The sequence below is a fragment of the Sphaerodactylus townsendi genome, linkage group LG03, assembly GCF_021028975.2.
Source record: "Sphaerodactylus townsendi isolate TG3544 linkage group LG03, MPM_Stown_v2.3, whole genome shotgun sequence".
NCBI lineage: Eukaryota > Metazoa > Chordata > Lepidosauria > Squamata > Sphaerodactylidae > Sphaerodactylus > Sphaerodactylus townsendi.
In genome coordinates this window covers 179,634,662-179,654,318 of record NC_059427.1, presented here as the reverse complement: position 1 = coordinate 179,654,318, position 19,657 = coordinate 179,634,662, and the positions used below count along the sequence as shown (strand labels likewise).

Below are 19,657 nucleotides of genomic sequence, written 5' to 3'. Positions count from 1 at the left end.
TTTGCTACCTCTCCGTGCCACCTGAAAGTGCTCTGGAGGTGGCGTGGTAGCGACACTGTGCCCAGCTGCTGGAGCCTTCTGGATTGGGTTGGAAGTCTCTTGCCTTGGAAACCCTTCAGGATCACCATAAGCCAGCTGCAACTTGATGACACTTTGTGTGAAGTGCTGTCAAGTGGCAGTCGACATATGGTCGCCCCTCACCGGTTTTCAAAGCGAGAGTTGTTCAGCGGTTGTTTGCCATTGCCTGCCTCTGAATTGCAATCCTGGCACTTCTTGGTGATCACCCATTGAAATACTAGCCAGGGCTGACCTTGCTTAGCTTCTGAGATCTGAGGAGAACAGGCTAGCCTGGGCTATTGAGGTCAGAGCTGATGGATCTCCATACATAATTTCAGAATAACAAGCTGCTTTTCTGGCCCAGAGAGGGCACCATGGCAGTTGAGGGTAGCTGGTTAATCCTCAAGCGTTTCCTAGAATCAGCCGATTTTCCCTATCTGGAGAGGGGTGGTCGTGTGGATTCTCCTCTGTGTGCCCTTCAACCACGGCAGTGTGTTGCCCTTCTTTTCCAGGTGTTGGCTAGTGTGGCCAGAGAGTGGGCGCGAGCTCACCAGACTGGGCACTGCCTGGATCCCAGAGGAAAGGTTGCTTGGACTATGAGTGCCAGGAGGGAGTGTGCCGACCCTTAACACCGCCTGCCGCGAGGTTTGCAGCCATGAGCAGGTAGGAACCATTGGCAGGGCAGAGCTGGGATTAAAGGATCAGCCGGCTGTGGGCTGTTGCTCAGCTCCTTACGGATGGAGTTTAGTAGGTCAGGACCGCCCAGAGAGTGCGAGGGGTGGGGGTGGGGGAAGCAGACAGCAGGGGGTGGGGGAACATGGAGGCAGTCACAGCAACTTGTAACTCAGTCCTGGGATCTTCCACATCCTTCTGAGGCCTAGTTTCTATCCCGAATCCTCCTCGTCATGGCTCCCCATCATAGGACGTTTGTTCCATTTTATTTGTTATTCAGTGGTAGTCCTCTCCCCATTCGGAAGACCGATCGGCCAGTTGAGGATATCATTATGTGGTAGAGTCCTTCCCAGAGGCTGCTGATGTGGACATGTGACAGGAAAAATAACACTTTGAAAATAACGTTTTCTGTCACAGAATATGCTCCCCTTTGAAGTTTGTCTGGCACCTCCTTTCGTTCCTTTTCAGCGCTAGGCTGAAATATTCCTTTTTTTACCCTGGCTTTTAACTAGGGGGTTCATATTGTTTATAAACTAGGGATCTTTTATCATTTATAAGTAGGGGTTTTATAACACTTGTTTGATTGGTTGTGGTGGGTTTTCCGGGCTGTGTGGCCGTGGTCTGGTAGCTCTTGTTCCTAACGTTTCACCTGAATCTGTGGCTGGCATCTTCAGAGGTGTATTTCAGAGGTGTATACACCTCTGAAGATGCTCGCCACAGATGCAGGCGAAACGTTAGGAACAAGGTCTACCAGACCACGGCCACACAGCCTGGAAAACCCACCACAACCAGTTGAATCCGGCCATGAAAGCCTTCAACAATACTTGTTTGATTGTCTCCTTCTGGCCCGAGGATTGTTTTATCAAACTAATTTCAGGCTTCCTTGATTTTTATGCTTTTTTTGTGCTGGGGACTTGGCTCTTAATGCTTTACTTTTAAGGGATATGGCTTGTTTTCTTTGTAAGTTGTTTTAGTGGCTTTTGTATACTGTTTCTGGAGAAGCTGTCTGAAAATTCCCCAAACATATAATGAAACAAGCTTCCCGCAGTGAGAGGATTTTTCACACGACGAGGTTTTTACATGGAACGCATTAGACAACGCAGTTCGTCCCACCTGTAGTCTGAATTGGTTACAATCCCGGAAACTCTCTGTTGACACTGCATTGATCATCTGGCTGGGCCCTAAACCTCCTTCTTATTAAATTGGGAAAAAGAAACCCTCACCCCTAATGTAGAGCCATAGATCTTCTGACGTGACAATCGTAGACTTGGCATTGCCCTGTTTTTGGCCAAGCGTTCATCATAAGTTAAGAATGGGGCACAATATTGGATGCCCCCACTCGTAAGGGGAGCGGATGAATCGGTCAGCCAAGCTGCAGCCTAAAATGCAGCTACTACTTAATTTAATCAAATCTCACAGTTTTGGTCAAGTCATTCCATCCTCTGATTTGCCCTGAGATCTTGTGCTTATGCCTGTTATTTTATTTTATGTATACACCATTTCTCTCTCCAGTAGGGTCCCAAGGCAGCTTATTACTGCTTTCTCCTCTCTTCCACTTTATCCTCATTGCACCTGTGTTGGAAGATCTACATTGGCAGCCAGTCTGTTTCTGGGCTCAATTCAAAGGGTTGATTCCTACCCAAAAGGGTCCTTGTCAACCTCCTTTTAATATTGGCCTACAATCCTCTTCTTACATGCTGTTCTCTATGACTCTGCCTGCAGAAGCAAGGGAGGTGGAGACCAGAGGCAGGGCTTGGTCAGTGGTGACCCCTTGCCTCTGGAATCTCCCCCCACCCCCCACGCAACACGTACTGATGCATACAATTTTTTCCTGTAGGTGTCAGGCCAAACAATTTCTCTTCACCCACACTTTTAGGATTTTTATTTTTTTAAAAAAGCTATTTTATGATCTGCACCTAATCTGATTTTTAGACTGTTCCTTTTTATGTGCTTTTATGCACCAACTTGTTTTTATTGGTGTGTTTTCCTTTAATTGACTTGGGCTGTTTTATTGATACATTTTTATCGGCATGACTTGTTTGCATAGTTTTTAATATCTGTTGGCTTGGTTTTTCTTTCATTGTGAGCCTCCTTGAGCAAGTTTGGAGTGATGGCGTACATCTTTTCTAATTAAAAAAACCCAACCCGGTGTGGTGGCTTAGGCTGACAGGTTGTGAGGGTCCCAAGATCTCCTGGTGAGCTTCTGTGGCAGATCAGGGATTCAAACCTGGTTGTCCCAGGCCCTAATCCTATACTCTGATCACTGTGCCACACAGATACAAGCCTTCTCTTCCCCACTATGTCAAATTCAGCTGAGCTCCTGGGCCTCAGGTGCAGTTAACCTGTTCCATCCAACCCCCAAACTCTTCACAGCATTTTATCTGTCCTTATTTTACCCCAGTCGTGGTTCTTTCAGGTGCCCAAGCGCTGAGGGAGCACAATGAATGGCGGCGATGATTGCTGTGGTGTGGATCGAGGTGGGCGCCCAGCAGTCGCACCTGTGCCTGTGGGCTGGCAGCGCAGGGTGGAAGAGGGTGGAGTGCGCTACATCAGGTGAGCTGCTCTTCACCCGCCCCAGTTGGGGCACAGGCCGCTCCCAACCCTCGGGCTACCCCCAAAATTGCCTGATTCTCTCTTTCTCTTGCAGTCCTAGCGGCACAAGCCTGGCTTCGTTGGAGCAGACTTGTGCGTACCTGCTGGCGGACGGCACGTGCAAGTGTGGCCTGGAATGTCCCCTCAACGTGCACAAGGTACGACGCCAGGAGATGATCTGACCAGTTATAGCTGGGGTAACAGGCTTTAGGATAAAGCCTGTCAAAACTGTGTCTGAGGAGTGAGCTTTTCACAGTTGTAAGGACAAAAAAAACTGCTTTGAAAAATAGAGATTTTCAACATATATTCTTTGCCGAATACTAATTGCAGAATCATAGAATATACTTGAGTGTGAGACTCAGGAAGCAATAATTTGTGCTCTTAGAGAAGGATTTGTACAAATAAACATTGAAGAACACCAGAAGCTGTTCGGTTGAGTCAAATCCTTGGTTGATCTTGACTCCTGTGACAAGCAATGGCTCTCCAGGGACTCAGAAGCCAAAAGACCGAAACATGATAGCCATGTTTCGATATTTGAAGGGATGTCATGTTGGTGAGGGAGCAAGCTTGTTTTCTGCTGCTCAAGAGAGTAGGACCAGGAGTGATGGGCTCAAGGTGAAGGAAAACAGATTCCACCTAAACATCAGGGAAAACTTCCTGATAGTAAGGGCTGTTGGACACTGGAATGCACTTCCTTAGAGTGTGGTGGAGTCTCCTTCTTTGGAGGTTTTTAAAGAGAGGCTGGATGGCCATCTGACAGGAGTGCTTTGATTATGTGTTCCTGCATTGCAGGGGATTGGACTTGATGGCCCTTGGGGTCTCTTCCAACTCTATGATTCTGTGGTTCTCCTTTAGTTTCTTTTAATTGGAGATGCTGAGGCTTGAACCAGGAACATCCTGTATGCAAGGCAGATGCTGTTCACTGCCTCCTCTCCCCGTAAGATAACAGTGTAGTATATTCTGCCTCAGGATGGAATGATGGACTGATCTGCCAAGGTCATCCCTTTGGGTTTTGAAGGCCTAAGGAAAAGCCCCACCCTTCTATGGTTCTGCCCTTTAATTTGACAAACAGTACGTTTGATCGGTGGACAGTTGCTTGATCACCGCACTAACCGCCACTATTTTAGAAAGGACATTTTTTGCTTGGCATGGATGGCGATAGAGTTGTCGTTCAGCAGGGACCTGGCGCTGTGTCCCAGGGCCCTTTCTGCCGACGGGACATTCATAGCTTTGATACAGAGTCCTAGTTTTTCATGCACTCTGCCTTTAGGAAACCAGTTCAATATCAGCTGTGTGCCCAAGACTTCCTTCTGACAGGGCACTCTTCATGCTCTAGAGCAGTGGTGGCGAACCTTTGGCACTCCAGATGTTATGGACTACAACTCCCATCAGCCCCTACCAGCATGGCTGATTGGCCATGCTGGCAGGGGCTGATGGGAATTGTAGTCCATAACATCTGGAGTGCCAAAGGTTCGCCACCACGGCTCTAGAGGATTCTGGGGAAGGATGTTATAAGATGCACACTCATTTCGCAGACAGGACGGCCTGGGCATATTAGGCCTTATCATTGCAACACAGGAACTGCAGATGTAGAAGTTGGATTTTGTCCCCCCTTTCTTTCCTGTAAGGAGACTCAAAGGGGCTTACAGTCTCCTTTCCCTTCCCCCTCCCCCAAACATCAAACATCTTGTGAGGTGGGTGGGGCTGAGAGAACTCCCAAAAACTGTGACTAGCCCAAGGTCACCCAGCATGCATGTGTTGGAGTGCACAATCGAATCTGGTTCACCAGATAAGCCTCCACAGCTCAAGTGGCAGAGCGGGGAATCAAACCCGGTTCTCCAGATTATAATTCCCCTTCTCTTAACCACTACACCACGCTGGCCCAAAAGATGCACAACTGCTGGGGAATGCTGGGTATTTCAATTTCATTTCAATTTAAATTTGTACCCCACCCTGTCCCCGAAGGGCTCAGAGTGGGAAACAACATAATAAAACAAGTACATGACAGCAAAATAACACTAATAAATACATAAGACTAAACTAGAATCACGTTTCAGATGGTGACTTAAAACACTGTAAACCAGACAGTTTCTAAGGACAATAACAGCAGCATTATCAGTACATCAACATTGCAGCGGGAAACGGGTTGCCTTCATTACTGGCCTTCTCATTGAAGCAGTGCTAATAATGTCTGAGGAACCTTGGCGATTTGGTTGCAAGTGACTGGGCTACAAAGCTACAACCTCATTCCGAGGGGAATAGAAGCTTTCGACAGGCTCCTCCTCGGTCTTGGGATATAGCTCTTCACCAGCATGGCCCTTTCTATCCTGTGGGTAAGCCCAGCAATTCAGATAGAATTTCACAGCAGTTTTCACCTTCTTTGGACTCCTCTCCGAGAAGGGCAGGAACAGCAAGAGCTGGGGATGTAGTTTGTACTTTAGCACACACCCCACACTTCTCAATTCAGCATTCTCAACTTTCATCTTTTGAAAGCAAACAGCAAAATCAAGTTTCTCGCTCTTATTGCTGCAAAGAAGTGTCTGAAAATTGAAGGGCAGTATTTGGAGAAGGGAGGCAGAGGAAAATCCATCATGGTTTCCCGTGGTCAGGAGGGGAGCAGTTTCGGTGTTCCACATAGTTCTTTCCTCCTCTATTGAGGGCTAACAGAGGCAAAATAAATAATGCAAACGATATGCACATTTATTGTCGAAGGCTTTCACTGCCGGAATCACTTGGGTGCTGTGTGGTTTCCGGGCTGTATGGCCGTGTTCTAGCAGCATTCTCTCTTGAAGATCCTCTGAAGATGCCAGCCACAGATGCAGGCGAAACGTCAGGAGAGAATGCTGCTAGAACACGGCCATACAGCCCGGAAACCACACAGCACCGATATGCACATTTGTTTGATTTGCAAAGTTTATTCAGGTTGCTGAGTTCAGCCTGGGTTTGAACAGAATTTGAGGCAGCTTTGGAATTCTGTGCGTCTGTGTGCACATTGTGTACTCACTCAACTTTGAAGGTCAGCTGAATTTCCATCCATGGATATCCCCTGATTCCAATCAGCCTTGCTCTTTGCTGAGGGCATATCCAGAAAAGGAATTTTTCAGTGTGATGGGATCTCTGTATGCCCAAAATTAAGTGGAGACAGCCAGTACAGACTTTTCATGATGCGGTCATTGGGACAACAGTTAAAAGCCTTAAACAGCTTAGGTTCATTGAACCTTGGAAGGGAATAACTCTTTCTGTGTGCCCCATTATATGTTTTGTGTATAGTTCGTCTTTGTCCTTGGGCCTCAAGGTGGAATACAGAAGGAGGCCCAGGTCAGGTTCAATGCAGAGGCGTAGGGAGGGGAAATAACGCTAGGGGCAACACCTGCCCAAGTGCTCCCCTCGCACCCCATTTACCTCAGCTGGCCTGGTTGTCACCGGTCTCGTTGTCTGGCCCAGTGGTGTGAAGAGTGGCGCCCCTCCGCCACCCGCTTCCTGCCCTCTGCTGGTGGGCCCAGCAGCAGGAGGTGGTTGGCGTGGCAGTGCCTCAGGAGCGGCAAGGCCTTGGCACAGCAAGTGCTCGGCAGAGGCTGGCGGGTGGGCAGAGCCGCGCATGAGGAGGGAAGGCAGCATGCTGGGCCTCTGGCTGTCTCCCAGGTCTCCCTCATGGACAGGCGGGAGCTCAGCCCTCTCTGAGCCCTCGCCCCAAGCGCCCGCACACTTGTGGAGGCGGGCAGGTGGTCGCCAGAGGGACTCGGCCAGGCAGCAGGCCTCCTCTGGCCTGTCTGTGAGGGAGACACAGAAGACAGCCAAAGGCCTGGCTGCTGCTTTCCCTCCTTGCACACGGCTCTGCCCGCCCACCTGCCTCCGCCGTGCTCCTGCTGTGCCTGGCCCACTTTGCCTCAATTTTCCGTGCCCCATGGCTTATGCCCGGGAAATTTGATCCCACATGTCCCTGTGGTCCCTTTCCTGAAACTTATCTGGCTGTCCTCAGCCAGGGCCAGCCTGGCAGAAGTCTCTGTGGAATGGGACCAGGGCCCTGCCGGCCCTAGCACAGTTCTACAGGACCTGCAAGATGGAGATGTTCTGGTAGGCTTCCAGTTGAGGAGAGCGGCAGTTCTTTTAAGTGACCTCCCTTCCCCTTCTTCGTTCCCATCCCCTCCCTCTCTTTTCTTCTCTCTTTCCCCATCCATTAACAACTTGTGGTTCCCAATACTAGGTAAGAATCAGAAATAATAACATCATCTGGGACCCTTGATTAGGGCACCATTATTGTTTATTAATAATGTAATGAGAGCCAGCATGGTATACTGATTAAGAGCAGATGGATTCTAATCTGAACTGGGTTTGATTCCCCACTCCTCCCCCTGAGTAGCGGAGGCTTATCTGGTGAACCAGATGCGTTTTCGCACTCCTACATTCCTGCTGGGTGACCTTGGGCTAGTAACAGTTCTTTGGATCTCTCAACCCCCCCCCCCCCACCTCACAAAGGGTCTGTTGTGGGCAGAGGAAGGGAAAGGAGCTTGTAAGCCACCTTGAGTCTCCTTACAGGAGAGAAAGGTGGAGTATAAATCCAAACTCTTCTTCTTTTTAACTGTATATATGTTATCTGTGGTTTTAATTATAATAAGTCTATTGTGTTAGCTGCCCTGAGTCCGGCTTTAGTCGGGAAGGACAGAACAAATATAATAAACAAATACATATTAACAAACTATTGCAGCAGGTCAGGACTCAGCAAGAAAGACAAGGGACGATTATGCCCAAGGTCTCTGCCGTTCACCAGGAGCGAATGTCCTTTGCAGCAAGATTTCTTGTACTAATGTATTTCCCTGAGCCTCGGTTTCACTCTCCATTCTCCCTGTGGCAAATGAGACCAATTGTAGTTCGACTTGAATGTTTTTCATGGCCAGAGCGGGGCGTGTTTGGCAGTGAGCACAGTTTTGACCCTGGGCATCTTTCCTCCACCCACAGCCAGCCTACCTAGCTTCACCGCTCTCCCTTCTTCATGCTGTCCTTCCATGGCTTCCTCCTTGGCCCTCTTCCTGTTGCTGACCCCTTTCTTTAACGATACTACCAAAGGACGTCTACCAGGACTTTTCTGGCACATCAGGGAGCAGACAGTTGGAAACCTGGAGAGCTTGGGAAAAGGCAGCTCACGTCCCTTTGCGGTTGGTGTTCCACCATGAGAGCCAGCGTAGTGTAGTGGTGAAGAGCAGGTGCACTTTAATATGGAAAACCAGGTTTGATTCCCTGCTCTGGCACTTGAGCTGTGGAGGCTTATCTGGTGAACTAGATTAGCTTGGGCACTCCGACACAGGCCAGTTGGATGACCTTGAGCTAGTCACAGTTCTTTGGAGCTCTCTCAGCCCCACCCACCTCACAGAGTGTTTGTTGTGAGGGGGTAAGGGAGAGGAGTTTGTAAGCCCCTTTGAGTCTCCGTACAGGAGAGAAAGGGGTGGTGGTGGTAATAAATCGTCTTCTTTTTCATTATCCCCTGCCCTTCCCACCATAGAAGAAAATCAGTGACCTGGCACAGAACAAGCAGTGATCCTTTGTTCAAATGTATTTATATCAATATATCGATATCTTGATATAAACCCGGTGTGCCAATGGAAAAATTATGCTTCTTTTTGTGATGGGAGGGGGGACTTCCTGGTGCTTTTTCTCCATTGGTGATGTCAGAATGGTGGATCCCTTTGCCCTCTTAAACCCTAATCACCGCAGCCAAGAAAACGTGCTCCCCCCTGTATTTTTCTTTCCCATTTGAACGGGGCCACTTGGCACACTACCTGTATTGCTTAATAAACCCTGTTCAAAGGAGAGCCATAATGCTCGCCAGGTTTAATGTTATGCCTTCTGCCTTGTTACATGGCAGATTTAATAAGCAAGAAAAGGCTAAAAGATTTTGCCCATGTAACGATGGCTCAGTTGAATCTCTGGCCCACCAATTACTTCACTGTCTCAGATTCAAGGAAATCAGATCCAAGTACGTGAATCTCACTCCTTTACATTTACCCGATCTCCCCGATTTATTTAGATTACACTACTTGTTGGACAACCCTGATCTTTCTCTATGTATGATAGTGGCAGACTTTCTCCTGGAAATTACTAAATGCCAGTAGATTTTCTTCGTCCCAACGTGTATATCCTGTATATCCTCTTAAACCCACCAGCCTGCCCCGCTGCAAAGCAGGTGAGAAACCACAAGGGAAAAAGGGCAGTGGGTAATAACAACCAACATGCCGCAAAACTAAAGACTCCGTGGCAAAATTCTGTTTAGGACTTCATGCAAGCTCTCCATGCATAATGGGCCCTTGGATCACTGTATATTTTATCATTTATTTGTTATATTTTAGGCTGCTCTTCCCATTATGGGCTCAGAGCAGCTTAAATCAGTGGTGGCGAACCTTTGGCACTCCAGATGTTATGGACTACAATTCCCATCAGCCCCTGCCAGCACGGCCAATTGGCTGGTGGCAGGGGCTGATGGGAATTGTAGTTCATAACATCTGGAGTGCCAAAGGTTCGCCACCACGGGCTTAAATCAACTAAAAGGCAATGAACATTGTTCATTAAAAAAATGTAAAAGAGTAGCACAACGTTCCAAAATAGATGGTGACTCAAATATCAGTATGCTAATAAGGGAGAAGGAGTAATAGAGAGGGAGGCCAGAGGCTGGTAGAGGTCCTTTGGTGGTACCATTTCCACCTCAACCGTAAGCCTGGTGGAACAGCTCCGTCTTGAAGGCCCTGTGGAATTGCATGAAATCCTGCAGCGCCCCTGGTCTCCTCGGACAGAGCGTTCCACCAGACCCGGGGCCAGGGCTGAAAATGCTCTGGTTCGGGTTCGGGTTAGTCAGACCTCTTTTGGTCAACAATCGTCAGAGCTTTCTTGAAATACAACACCAGCAAGTTGTTACGTTTTGCTGACCGGAGCTCTCTTCAGGAGACCTAACAGGAGAGGCAGTTCCATAGATACAGTATAGAAGAATGTTGACCTGTGATTGCTTTCTTGGAGGGAAATGCCTCAAAATAGGGGGGAAAATCAAACAACTATATAAAACAGTACATTTATGAATGATGTTTTAACAGGGTATTGTAGGTTTTCCGGGCTGTATGGCCGTGTTCCAGTAGCATTCTCTCCTGACGTTTCGCCTGCATCTGTGGCTGGCATCTTCAGAGGATCTGATGGTAGTAAAGCAAGTAGAGTATGGTAGTAAAGCAAGTAGAGTATATATGTCATTGTCTTGATTCTGGTATATCTGCTCAACTTGCTTTACTACCATTAGATCCTCTGAAGATGCCAGCCACAGATGCAGGCAAAACATCAGGAGAGAATGCTACTGGAACACGGCCATACAGCCCGGAAAACCCACAACACCCATGAAAGCCTTCGACAATATGATATTTTTACAGTTTTGTTAGTGTGTTAGTTTGCTAGTGGGCGAAGGAAGGAAAGGGGAATGGCTGTTGGGGGGGGGTTGGTTCATGTTAAAAGAAAAAGAAAAAAAGTTTTTTAAAGAAACCCTTTCCCCTTTTGCTGGTAGGTTTTCAACTTTGACCCAACAGCAATGGTGACGGGCAGCGAAGCCGCCAAGGGAGACGAGGACATGACCAAGCTGTGCAACCACCGCCGGAAAATCGTGGCAATGGCCACCCTCTACCGCAGCATGGAGAGCCATGGACCACTGAGCCTGCCACACCTGGGGCCAGGTAACCACCAACTCTTGCCTGAAGCCATGTTTCCCACAACCCTCCTCTGTAGCACTGTGACCTAGGCTTGGATACCAGGACTCCGCTTCACCATCCAAGTGCTCCTTTATTCCCTGGCTGGGTTCTTGCTGAAGGATACTTCCTGCCATTGCCATTATCTGCTCCTGCAGCACCAAGCATGGCTTACTTCAATCTGGCAGGGACTATCCTTTAGTTTCCTGGTCTCTTAACTGGCATTGCTTTATTTATACACATACTTACATCCTGCTTTTATCCTCACTGGGGATCCAAAGCAGCTTCAATCTCATTCTCCCCGCCTTCTTCATACCCTCAGAACTACAGCCCTCTGAGAGAGACAGTGATTGGCTCAAGGTCACCCAGCCAGCTCTCTGCATGAATAACTGCTCTTACCTTGCCCCTTTGCATGCTGATTCTTTTCAGGAGTGAGCGATTCTGCTGCAACTTTGCATCAAATACAATTGTGTCAATCAATTACTGTCCAGAATGACATGCCTTCAGAGGAGGTTACCCATTTTGTCCCTTCATGAGTCACTGCTCTGGATTTTTATTCCTTTCCAGTCGGAATGCATGCGTAGACTCATACAGAAACAAAGGGATGGACTTCTCCTAACAGTTCTATAGATGTAATGCTTCTCAGTCAGAAGGCAGAATTCTGGTTTGAGTTTGATTGGGTTAATGGAGCAGCAGTGGCTTAGTGGTTAAGAGCAGGTGTATTCTAATCTGTAGAACCGGGTTTGATTCCCTGGCTCTGCCACTTGAGCTGTGGAGGCTTATCTAGTGAACTAGAATAGCTGGTGCACTCCAACACACGCTGGGTGACCTTGGTCACAGTTCTTTGGAGCTCTGGGTGAGGTGGGTGGGGCTGAGAGAAATCAGAAGAACTTTGACTAGCCCAAGGTCACCCAGCTGGCATGGAGTGCACAAGCTAATCTGGTTCCCCAGATAAACCTCCACAGCTCAAGTGGCATTGCAGAGAATCAGACCTGGTTCTCTCCAGATTAGAGTGCACGTGCTCTTAACTGGCTCACGAACACCATGCTGGCTCTCAATTGTAAACAATTGTTTTCACCTTCTGTGTCTGATTACACCACTGCAGTGGCCTAGCTGTGCCCTTTGCCCTTGCTCTTTGGGGAGGACTGCCTTCTGATCTTGACTTTGTTTCCATCTGTTCCAGGGGCCCTGAACCAGCCCTCTCAGCCGCCCACGCCAGGACCCAGCAGTCACCTGCAGCAGACTCTTCCCTGCAAAGCACCTACCCCCTTGGCTAAGGTCCCAGAATCCTTCCTGCAGTGCCCCTCTGATCGCTACGGCAACGCCTGGTCTGGCCAGAGCTCCTCCTTCCCGCAACACCATTACACTCTCTTGGGGGACGTCTTCCCAGGCCGCCTGCCTGCCACCACGAATGGCAACACCCGCCCAACTTTTCCTGCTGAACTGAATGCCGTCGGAGGTTTCTTTCTGCCGAACAAGGCGCTCCTGGATGCACCGCCCCGGCCCTATCCCTCGAGCGGGCTTTTCTCTTCACCGGACGAGGTGGTTCCAGGCCAGGAGGGCAGCCCCTGGAACAGCCGCCCAGTCCCTCTGGGGTCGCAGACTAGCGCCACAGGCTCGCCCGCCCCCACCACCCTCTCCTCCGTTTCATCGCCGGCGGGAAGCACCGAGCCCTCCCCGCAACGCTCTCGGCATTCCTCCGCTTCTTCAGAGCAGGGGCTCGCCGGACACCGGCCAGCCCCCAAACCTTCTGGCTTGGATGCAGCCCCCCCGGCCAACGCCTTAATCAACCAAAGCAGCAATAACCTGCCCTCAGTGCCCTTAGGAGTTGCCCCCGAAGGCAAAGGACCGCCCGGCCTGCTGCTTCTTCACCCACAGGGCCCAGGCTCTTTCCCAGCCAGCAGCTTGTTGAGCGCAGCCGCCAAGGCCCAGCTGGCCAGCAGGGGGCGTCCTGACGAGCTGGCTGCCAGCACTTTACCCAGCCGCTTGCTGCTCTCCGTGGTGGGAGGACGGCCGCCTCGGCGCCAGCGCCGCTCCCCCACTGTCCTGCGCCTGCTCAAGGACTCCCACTCAGGGCAGGCCGCAGCCGCCCCCTCTGTGGAGATACCGACTCGACACCCCCGGCCTCAGGACCAGCCGCCGGCAGGAGAGGCCAAGAATGGACCCCCGAGCACGGCAGCTCCAGTTCAGCCGCTGTCATCCCTGCTCAGCTTGCTTGGCCCTCCCGTGAGCTCACTGGCATCTGGGCTCCCCCCGCTGCCCCCGACCCCTGCTGGCGATGGCCCCGGCCCGTTGCCCTCCTTTCAGGACTTCAACAGCCAGCTCCTCAGCCTCTTTGGGCAGCTGGCCTCAGCGTCTTCCGAACAGATCTCAGGGAGCCCCCCGCAGCCAAAACCTCCCATCTCCCCACTTGGTCCCCACGGCCCCCCAGGTATGTTGCATATGGGAGCTTTTCTGGGACTGAAAGAGGTAGTCCAGAGAGAACTAAGCAACAAAGGCAAGGCAAGAGGAGAGGGTAAAGGAGTCGTGTCTCCTTCATCCAATCGGGATGAAGCCTGAAGTCACATGACTCCTTGGAGATGCCTTGGTTTGCTTTGCCTCTTGGGGAAGGCTGCATCCTTCCCGCCTACCACAGAGTGGTAGCATGCAGCCCAGTTCTGTGCAGGTTTAACCAGAAGCAAAGGCAAATGCGTCTGATGGGGCTTGAGGCCAGGGGAAAGTATGTAGGAGAGCCAGCATGGTGTAGCGGTTAAGAGGAGGTGCACTCTAATCTGGAGAACTGGGTTTGACCTTGGGCTGGTCACAGTTCTTTGGAGCTCTCTCAGCCCCATCCACCTCACAGGGTGTTTGATGTGAGGGGGGAAAGACATTGTAAGTGCCTTTGAGTCTCGAGAAAGGGGGGTTATAAATCCAAACTCTTCTCTTCTAGGACTGCAGCCTAGCTGTTTGACAGAGAAATGTCAGAGCTCAAGATTTAACCTGAGACAAGAACTTGCTGAGTGGCAAGCTGCTGTCTTCTGGCCTCAGCTGCCCACATCTGAGATATGGGCAAAAATGTCCAGGTGCCTAGCATAGGCGAGACCTGGCAAAAAAAAATAATCATGTATCTTTAATAGAGGTTTTACATGTGAAAACATTGGGTGAAGCTTTCATGGGACAAGGAGGCGACTCCTATCGCCCACCAAATAACACCCTGGTATGTTTTTTGGCCATCAAGTCATGTCTGACTTATGGCAGCCCTGGAGGGGTTTTCAAGGAAAGAGACTAACAGAGGTGGTTTGCCATTGCCTGCCTCCGCATCACACCCTGGGTTTTCCTTGAAGGTCTTCCGTCCAGAGACTAACCAGAGTTGATCCTGCTTCGCTTTTGAGATTGGGCTACCTGGGCCATCCAGGTCAGGGCCGCCTCCCAGTCAGCCTCTGTTAAAGATACAGGATACTTTTCTTCAGACCTGTCAGCAATCCTTCCAACGGGCCCATTTCAGAGGTTGGCAGTCAGAACTGGGATGTGCCCCAGGGACACGGCTTTGTGGTGTCATGTGAAGATTTCACTGGTCACCTTATCAGGGCCCTGAGCCTGATGCCTCGTGAGTAGGAGTAATACCTTTGTGTGTGGCAGAGATCGATCCAGAGCAGGGGAGCTTTTTATCCCACCTGCATCCTGGGAAAAACTGCCCCTGTTGAATTTGGCCTGCCTGAACAAAACTAAGGCACCTGCAACAGATGCTAACAAGCTTCAAACTGCAAGCCCATGCAAATGTGCCATGAAGTAAGATCCGATGGAAATCTGTAGGATGATCTTTGCTCTAGTTCAGAGGTCTGCAACCTGCGGCTCTCCAGATGTTCATGGACTACAATTCCCATCGTCCCCTGCCCGCAAGGCCATGCTGGCAGGGGCTGATGGGAATTGTAGTCCATGAACATCTGGAGAGCCGCAGGTTGCAGACCCCTGCTCTAGTTGTAGCTGGAGTGTTGGACTATAACTGGGGAAACATGGGTACAGATCCTTACTTAGCCATGAAGATGGTTGGCCTCGAGCCTGGCTTCTGCCTCTGTGGCTCAGTGGAAGAGCCTCTGCTTGGCATGCAGGAGGTTGCAGGTTCAATCCCCAGCATCTCCACTGAAGAGGACTAGGCAGTCCATGTCATGAAAGACCTCTGCTTGGGACCCTGGAGAGATACTAGCCTGAGCAGACAATACTTGATGGACAAATAGCCTCATTCAGTATAAAGCAGCTTCATGTGAGTTCATGCCTATACTACCCAGAACTCCTTGGAGGAAGGGTGGGATAAAAATCAAACAAATCAGTAAAATTGTGAGCAAATATGACAAGGCTCTGACCGCAAACGGCAAGGACTGAGCCCTTTTAAATGCCCAAGACCTTCTGGAAAAGGGCGAGTGGAGAGCAATGCATTCTGGGAAGAGTTCTTTGAGCGGTACGTGTGCACCATGCCTCAGCGTTTGGTTGTTTTTCTCTTCCAGGTGCTGCCTCTGTGTCACCTTTGACTCCCAAAGCCCCTCCGGTGCCCAGCCCTGTCGCGTCGTCCACCATGGAGGGACTGGGCTGCCCACTGCCCTCGGGCACCGATACGTTCCCTTTCCTGGCACAGGAACAGGCGCTGCCGTTTGGGAACGCTCTACCTCCAGGGCTACTCCCACTGGGCTCCTTCCCCTTCTCGCTGACCCTGGGCCCTGAGACTCCCCTTCCTCCTATTAGCCTGCAGGGGGAGCCAGAGGGACACCCTTTGCTGCCTCTGGTGCTGCCCAGCTTGGATTTGCTGCAGCAACCAAGTGGACTGTTGGCATCACTGCTGGCGTTGCCAGGGGTGCCGTGCGAGGGCGAGAGGGAAGCAGCAGCAACTGCAGAGCCCCTGCTGGAGCCGTTTGCCAGCCTCCCCGAAACTCTGCAGCCTCTGCTTTTCCCAGCACTTTCGACTTCTCCAGCTGTCCTAGCTTTAAATTCAGCACTGTTGGCAACCAGCCTGGGCCCTTCGGACACAGGGCCAGGCGCTACACAGGTAAGACCGCGTGACTCAGGTTTGCACAAACTATCCGTTCCTTTTGAGCATCTTTTAAAGGCAAACATTACATAGGACTGGGATGGGGAGCAGCTCTAGCTCTTGGTGTCCATCCACTTTCAATACCATTGAAGAAACTCTTTGGAAGATTATTAGAGCCAGAGCATTTTCGTAGTAAAATATTGGCTGGTGGGAATTCTGCAAATGGAGAAGGTTCCAAAGGTACAGACTGCCTTTTGCTGGGAGAAATTGCTTTTAATTGACCTTTTGCTGGGAGAAGTTGCTTTTAATTTGTCTAACAATAATAACAATGATGTATGGTGTCTTTATACGGCCGTGGTGGTGAACCTTTGGCACTCCAGATGTTATGGACTACAATTCCCATCAGCCCCTGCCAGCATGGCCAATTGGCCATGCTGGCAGGGGCTGATGGGAATTGTAGTCCATAACATCTGGAGTGCCAAAGGTTCGCCACCACTGTTATGCAGCATACTTTATGCATTGCAGAATAACTTGGGGCAACATTCTGCCCCAGGGAGAAAACTAGTTTGTGTTATCCACTGGTGAGCAGGACAAAAGTCACCCGTGAGAGCTAGGGGCGGAGTGAGGGGGAACTGCTCCCGGGGCATGCATGCGCCCTGTGCCCCTGCCACACCCCCGCACGCCCCCCCTGCCCCCACCCAGGCACGTGCCCGGGATATCGCCCCCCCCCCCCCGTTGCCGCTACAGCACTGGTGAGAGTTAATTTGGTGAAAAGCAGACTATCAGTCTAACAAATCATACCTCTAATTCCCCTAGGTGACCTCGCCATGTGGATCGAAACATCCGCACAGTGGGGCCAGCACGGGGTTAGGGTAGATGTTTCTGTGAACTTGCAAGAACCTCTGCATTTTGAGAACACTGAAAACACACATGTATATGTTTTCTTCCACCATATATGTATGTGTCTAGTAATCAGGAAGCCCTCTCCAAAATAACATACAATGCAAATCCATGCACAGAAACAAATAGGAAAAGTTAAAATAGAAATAGGTCGAAGGGAGAGAAGGGAACGTCTGCAAAGTCAAGAAGTCTTAGTCTCTTAAATACGATTTTCATGTGTTCGTATTTGCAGAATGCAGTTAGTTGTAAGTTATCATTGTAGTACTTTAGACTTGGGGGGTGGGGGTGTGGGAAATGTATAAACTGTGAGAAAGACCTTGATTCAGATCTTGCCTGTGTTGTGGCCTTGTTGGGAAGTGGTAGGCTGGCCCATCTCAACTCCTTTCTCTCCTCCATCTGGAAGAGGGGAATTAACAACACTGGAATACTTTATAGGCTTGCTGGTTGGATCATTGAGGTGATATGTGACACAGAGCACTTTGAACACGTGCTCTGCAAACGCTATGTGTTATTTCAATAGTTTCATAACAACAGTTACATAACTTTGAAAGGGTTTTAATCAGCCCAGACCTCTCTCTCTGTGGAACAGGTGGCTGGATTAAATCTTTAAATAGGAACATTATTTTACAGTTAGCCAAAGTGCTCTATGTAATGGGCAGGGCGTGAGTGGAGGTAGGGCTGTGAGAACTTTGGGGAGAGCAGAAGCAACGAAACTGTGGTCATAGAGGCACACAGGGGAAGGTCCAGAGCTCACAATGCACAGGAAGGAAAAAACACGCTCTTCATTCACTTCCTGGCACCTCCAGGAAGTGAATGAGGCCTGTCTGAGAACCTCTGTTATGGTGAGGCAAGGAAGGACGTGGTAAAAATATGTCTGCCTGTGTATTTCCCCTTTTCCGCTTCTGCATAGCCCCAGTCCTAGTTCCTGATGTTTTGTGGAGAGAGAGAGGGATTTGACAAGTCAGATTCCCGAGCCTACCTTGTAGGAATAGTTGTTTCCAAATAAAACACAGAATTCCTGTCCAGGATGGGACATGATAGAGCTGTGTCCCAGCAACAGGTTTGGGTTGCTCAGCTTCGGTCAACCTCTGGGCTCGTCCCAGGTCCTTAAAAACATTTTTTTTTCATCTTACCTTTTTCTGTGCCTTTTCCATAGACCGGCCTGGCTGGCACTCCTGTGGCACCTACCTCCACTAGCACGACATCAACAACTACTGAGGGCACCACCCCAGGCACCCCCAGCACCTCAGGGAGGCTTAACCCCCTGATGCCCCAGCTTGTAAACCCGCTGCTGAGTACCACACTTCTGGGTGAGTGATTGCCCATTTCTTTATGCCATTAAAGGTTATGGAATTGATTGATTGATTGCCCTTCTCTTCCTATTGCTGGGAGGGTGTGGAGGGGGGCGGGGGTGGAAAACACAGAGTACGCACCGGGCGCACTCTGGCCCAGCTACACCTCTGCTGCCCCTGGACGGGGGTCTGGAACTGGCTACAGAAAGCCAACAGTTCCCCCTTTCAAGAAACTAGCAAGGGAACTTACAATAACCCTCTTTTCCCAAAATCGCAAAGAAAACCACCTCCAGCTGCAGTTTTCAGTTCACCCCTCCCAGTCACCTCAAACGAGCTTGCCCTCTCAAGTGACCCATCTCTGCTCCAGGCTGTAGAAGAGGCAGAAGATACGTATGCCTCCCCCCCGCCCAAATGTGCCATCTCTGCAGAATCTGAATAAATAGGGTCTCTGTGTCAATCAGTTTGTTGCAGGGTATTAAGAAAGCCAAGCTTCCTCAGCATTCCTTTAACCAGTGTGCTGTAGTAGTTAAGAGTAGGTGCACCCTAATCTGGAGAACCAGGTTTGCTGTGGTGGTTTATCTGGTGAACCAGATTAGCTTGTGCACTCCAACACATGCCAGCTGGGTGCCATTGGGCTAGTCACAGTTCTTCGGAGCTCTCTCAGCCCCACGTACCTTGCAGGTACAGGAGATTGTAAGCCCCTTTGAGTCTCCTTACAGGAGAGAAAGGGGGAATACAAATCCAAACTCTTCTTCTTTTTCTCCCTACTGTTGGGAGGCTGCCCCACCGTCCCCAGACTTCCTCCCATCCAGCCACAGCCCTCCACCAGAAGCCCATTCACCTGACACCAAGATCCACTCCCTGTGAGAGGCCTGGGCCTGTCAAATACCAGAGCAGCAGACAGAGAGAAGGATCCCACAGAATCCTCAGGCCTCCCAGAATGGGCATTGAACCAGCAACCAGACTGGGCTTTGCTCTGGGCCCTGCAGCAGCCCCCACTGGGGAATGGAAGCTAAGAGTGGGGCAGCTGACACCAGCATGGCTAACAGCATCTCCCCTTGGGACTGGAAAGGGGGGGGGGGCAGGATGGCCATACGGACGGGGCGGGGCTTCCCTTTTCAGGTCCGGGCCTTCCCCTGCAATGAGCCAAGAGGCAGAGTTTGGGGCGGCTCCAGTGCAGCTGCTAAAAACGGGGCTCAGACAGCCAAGAAGGAGGTGTGTAGCTGCATGCCTCTGAGCCTGAAAGGCATCCGTTTGGGGACAAAGACTGGGGGAGAGAGGATGGTTCTGTGGGTGAGGCAGTCCAGCCTTTCTACACATCCGCCCCTCACATTGAGGCTTCACCCTCCAGTGGGAGCCAGACCGTAGGGTCCCCACAAGGACCGAGGGAACTCCTGGCTTATCAAAGAGCAGGCCACCTTACTGGGACTGGTGGG

General features: G+C 50.4%; 1 protein-coding gene across 2 annotated transcripts in view; it reads left to right on the top strand.

Moving 5' to 3' along the window:
- The window catches only part of MBD6 (methyl-CpG binding domain protein 6), a 38,587-nt gene that overhangs the window by 7,195 nt on the left and 11,735 nt on the right, over nt 1-19,657 (top strand). Inside the window, exons 2-8 of one of the 2 annotated variants that reach the window (XM_048491665.1) lie at nt 570-720; nt 3,146-3,282; nt 3,377-3,479; nt 10,853-11,018; nt 12,214-13,461; nt 15,512-16,047; nt 18,086-18,239. In XM_048491665.1, coding sequence (XP_048347622.1) covers nt 3,170-3,282; nt 3,377-3,479; nt 10,853-11,018; nt 12,214-13,461; nt 15,512-16,047; nt 18,086-18,239 — 2,320 coding nt within the window. In that variant the 5' untranslated portion in view covers nt 570-720; nt 3,146-3,169. The remainder of the gene's footprint in view (nt 1-569; nt 721-3,145; nt 3,283-3,376; nt 3,480-10,852; nt 11,019-12,213; nt 13,462-15,511; nt 16,048-18,085; nt 18,240-19,657) is intronic. The other variant, XM_048491666.1, reaches the window with a different exon arrangement.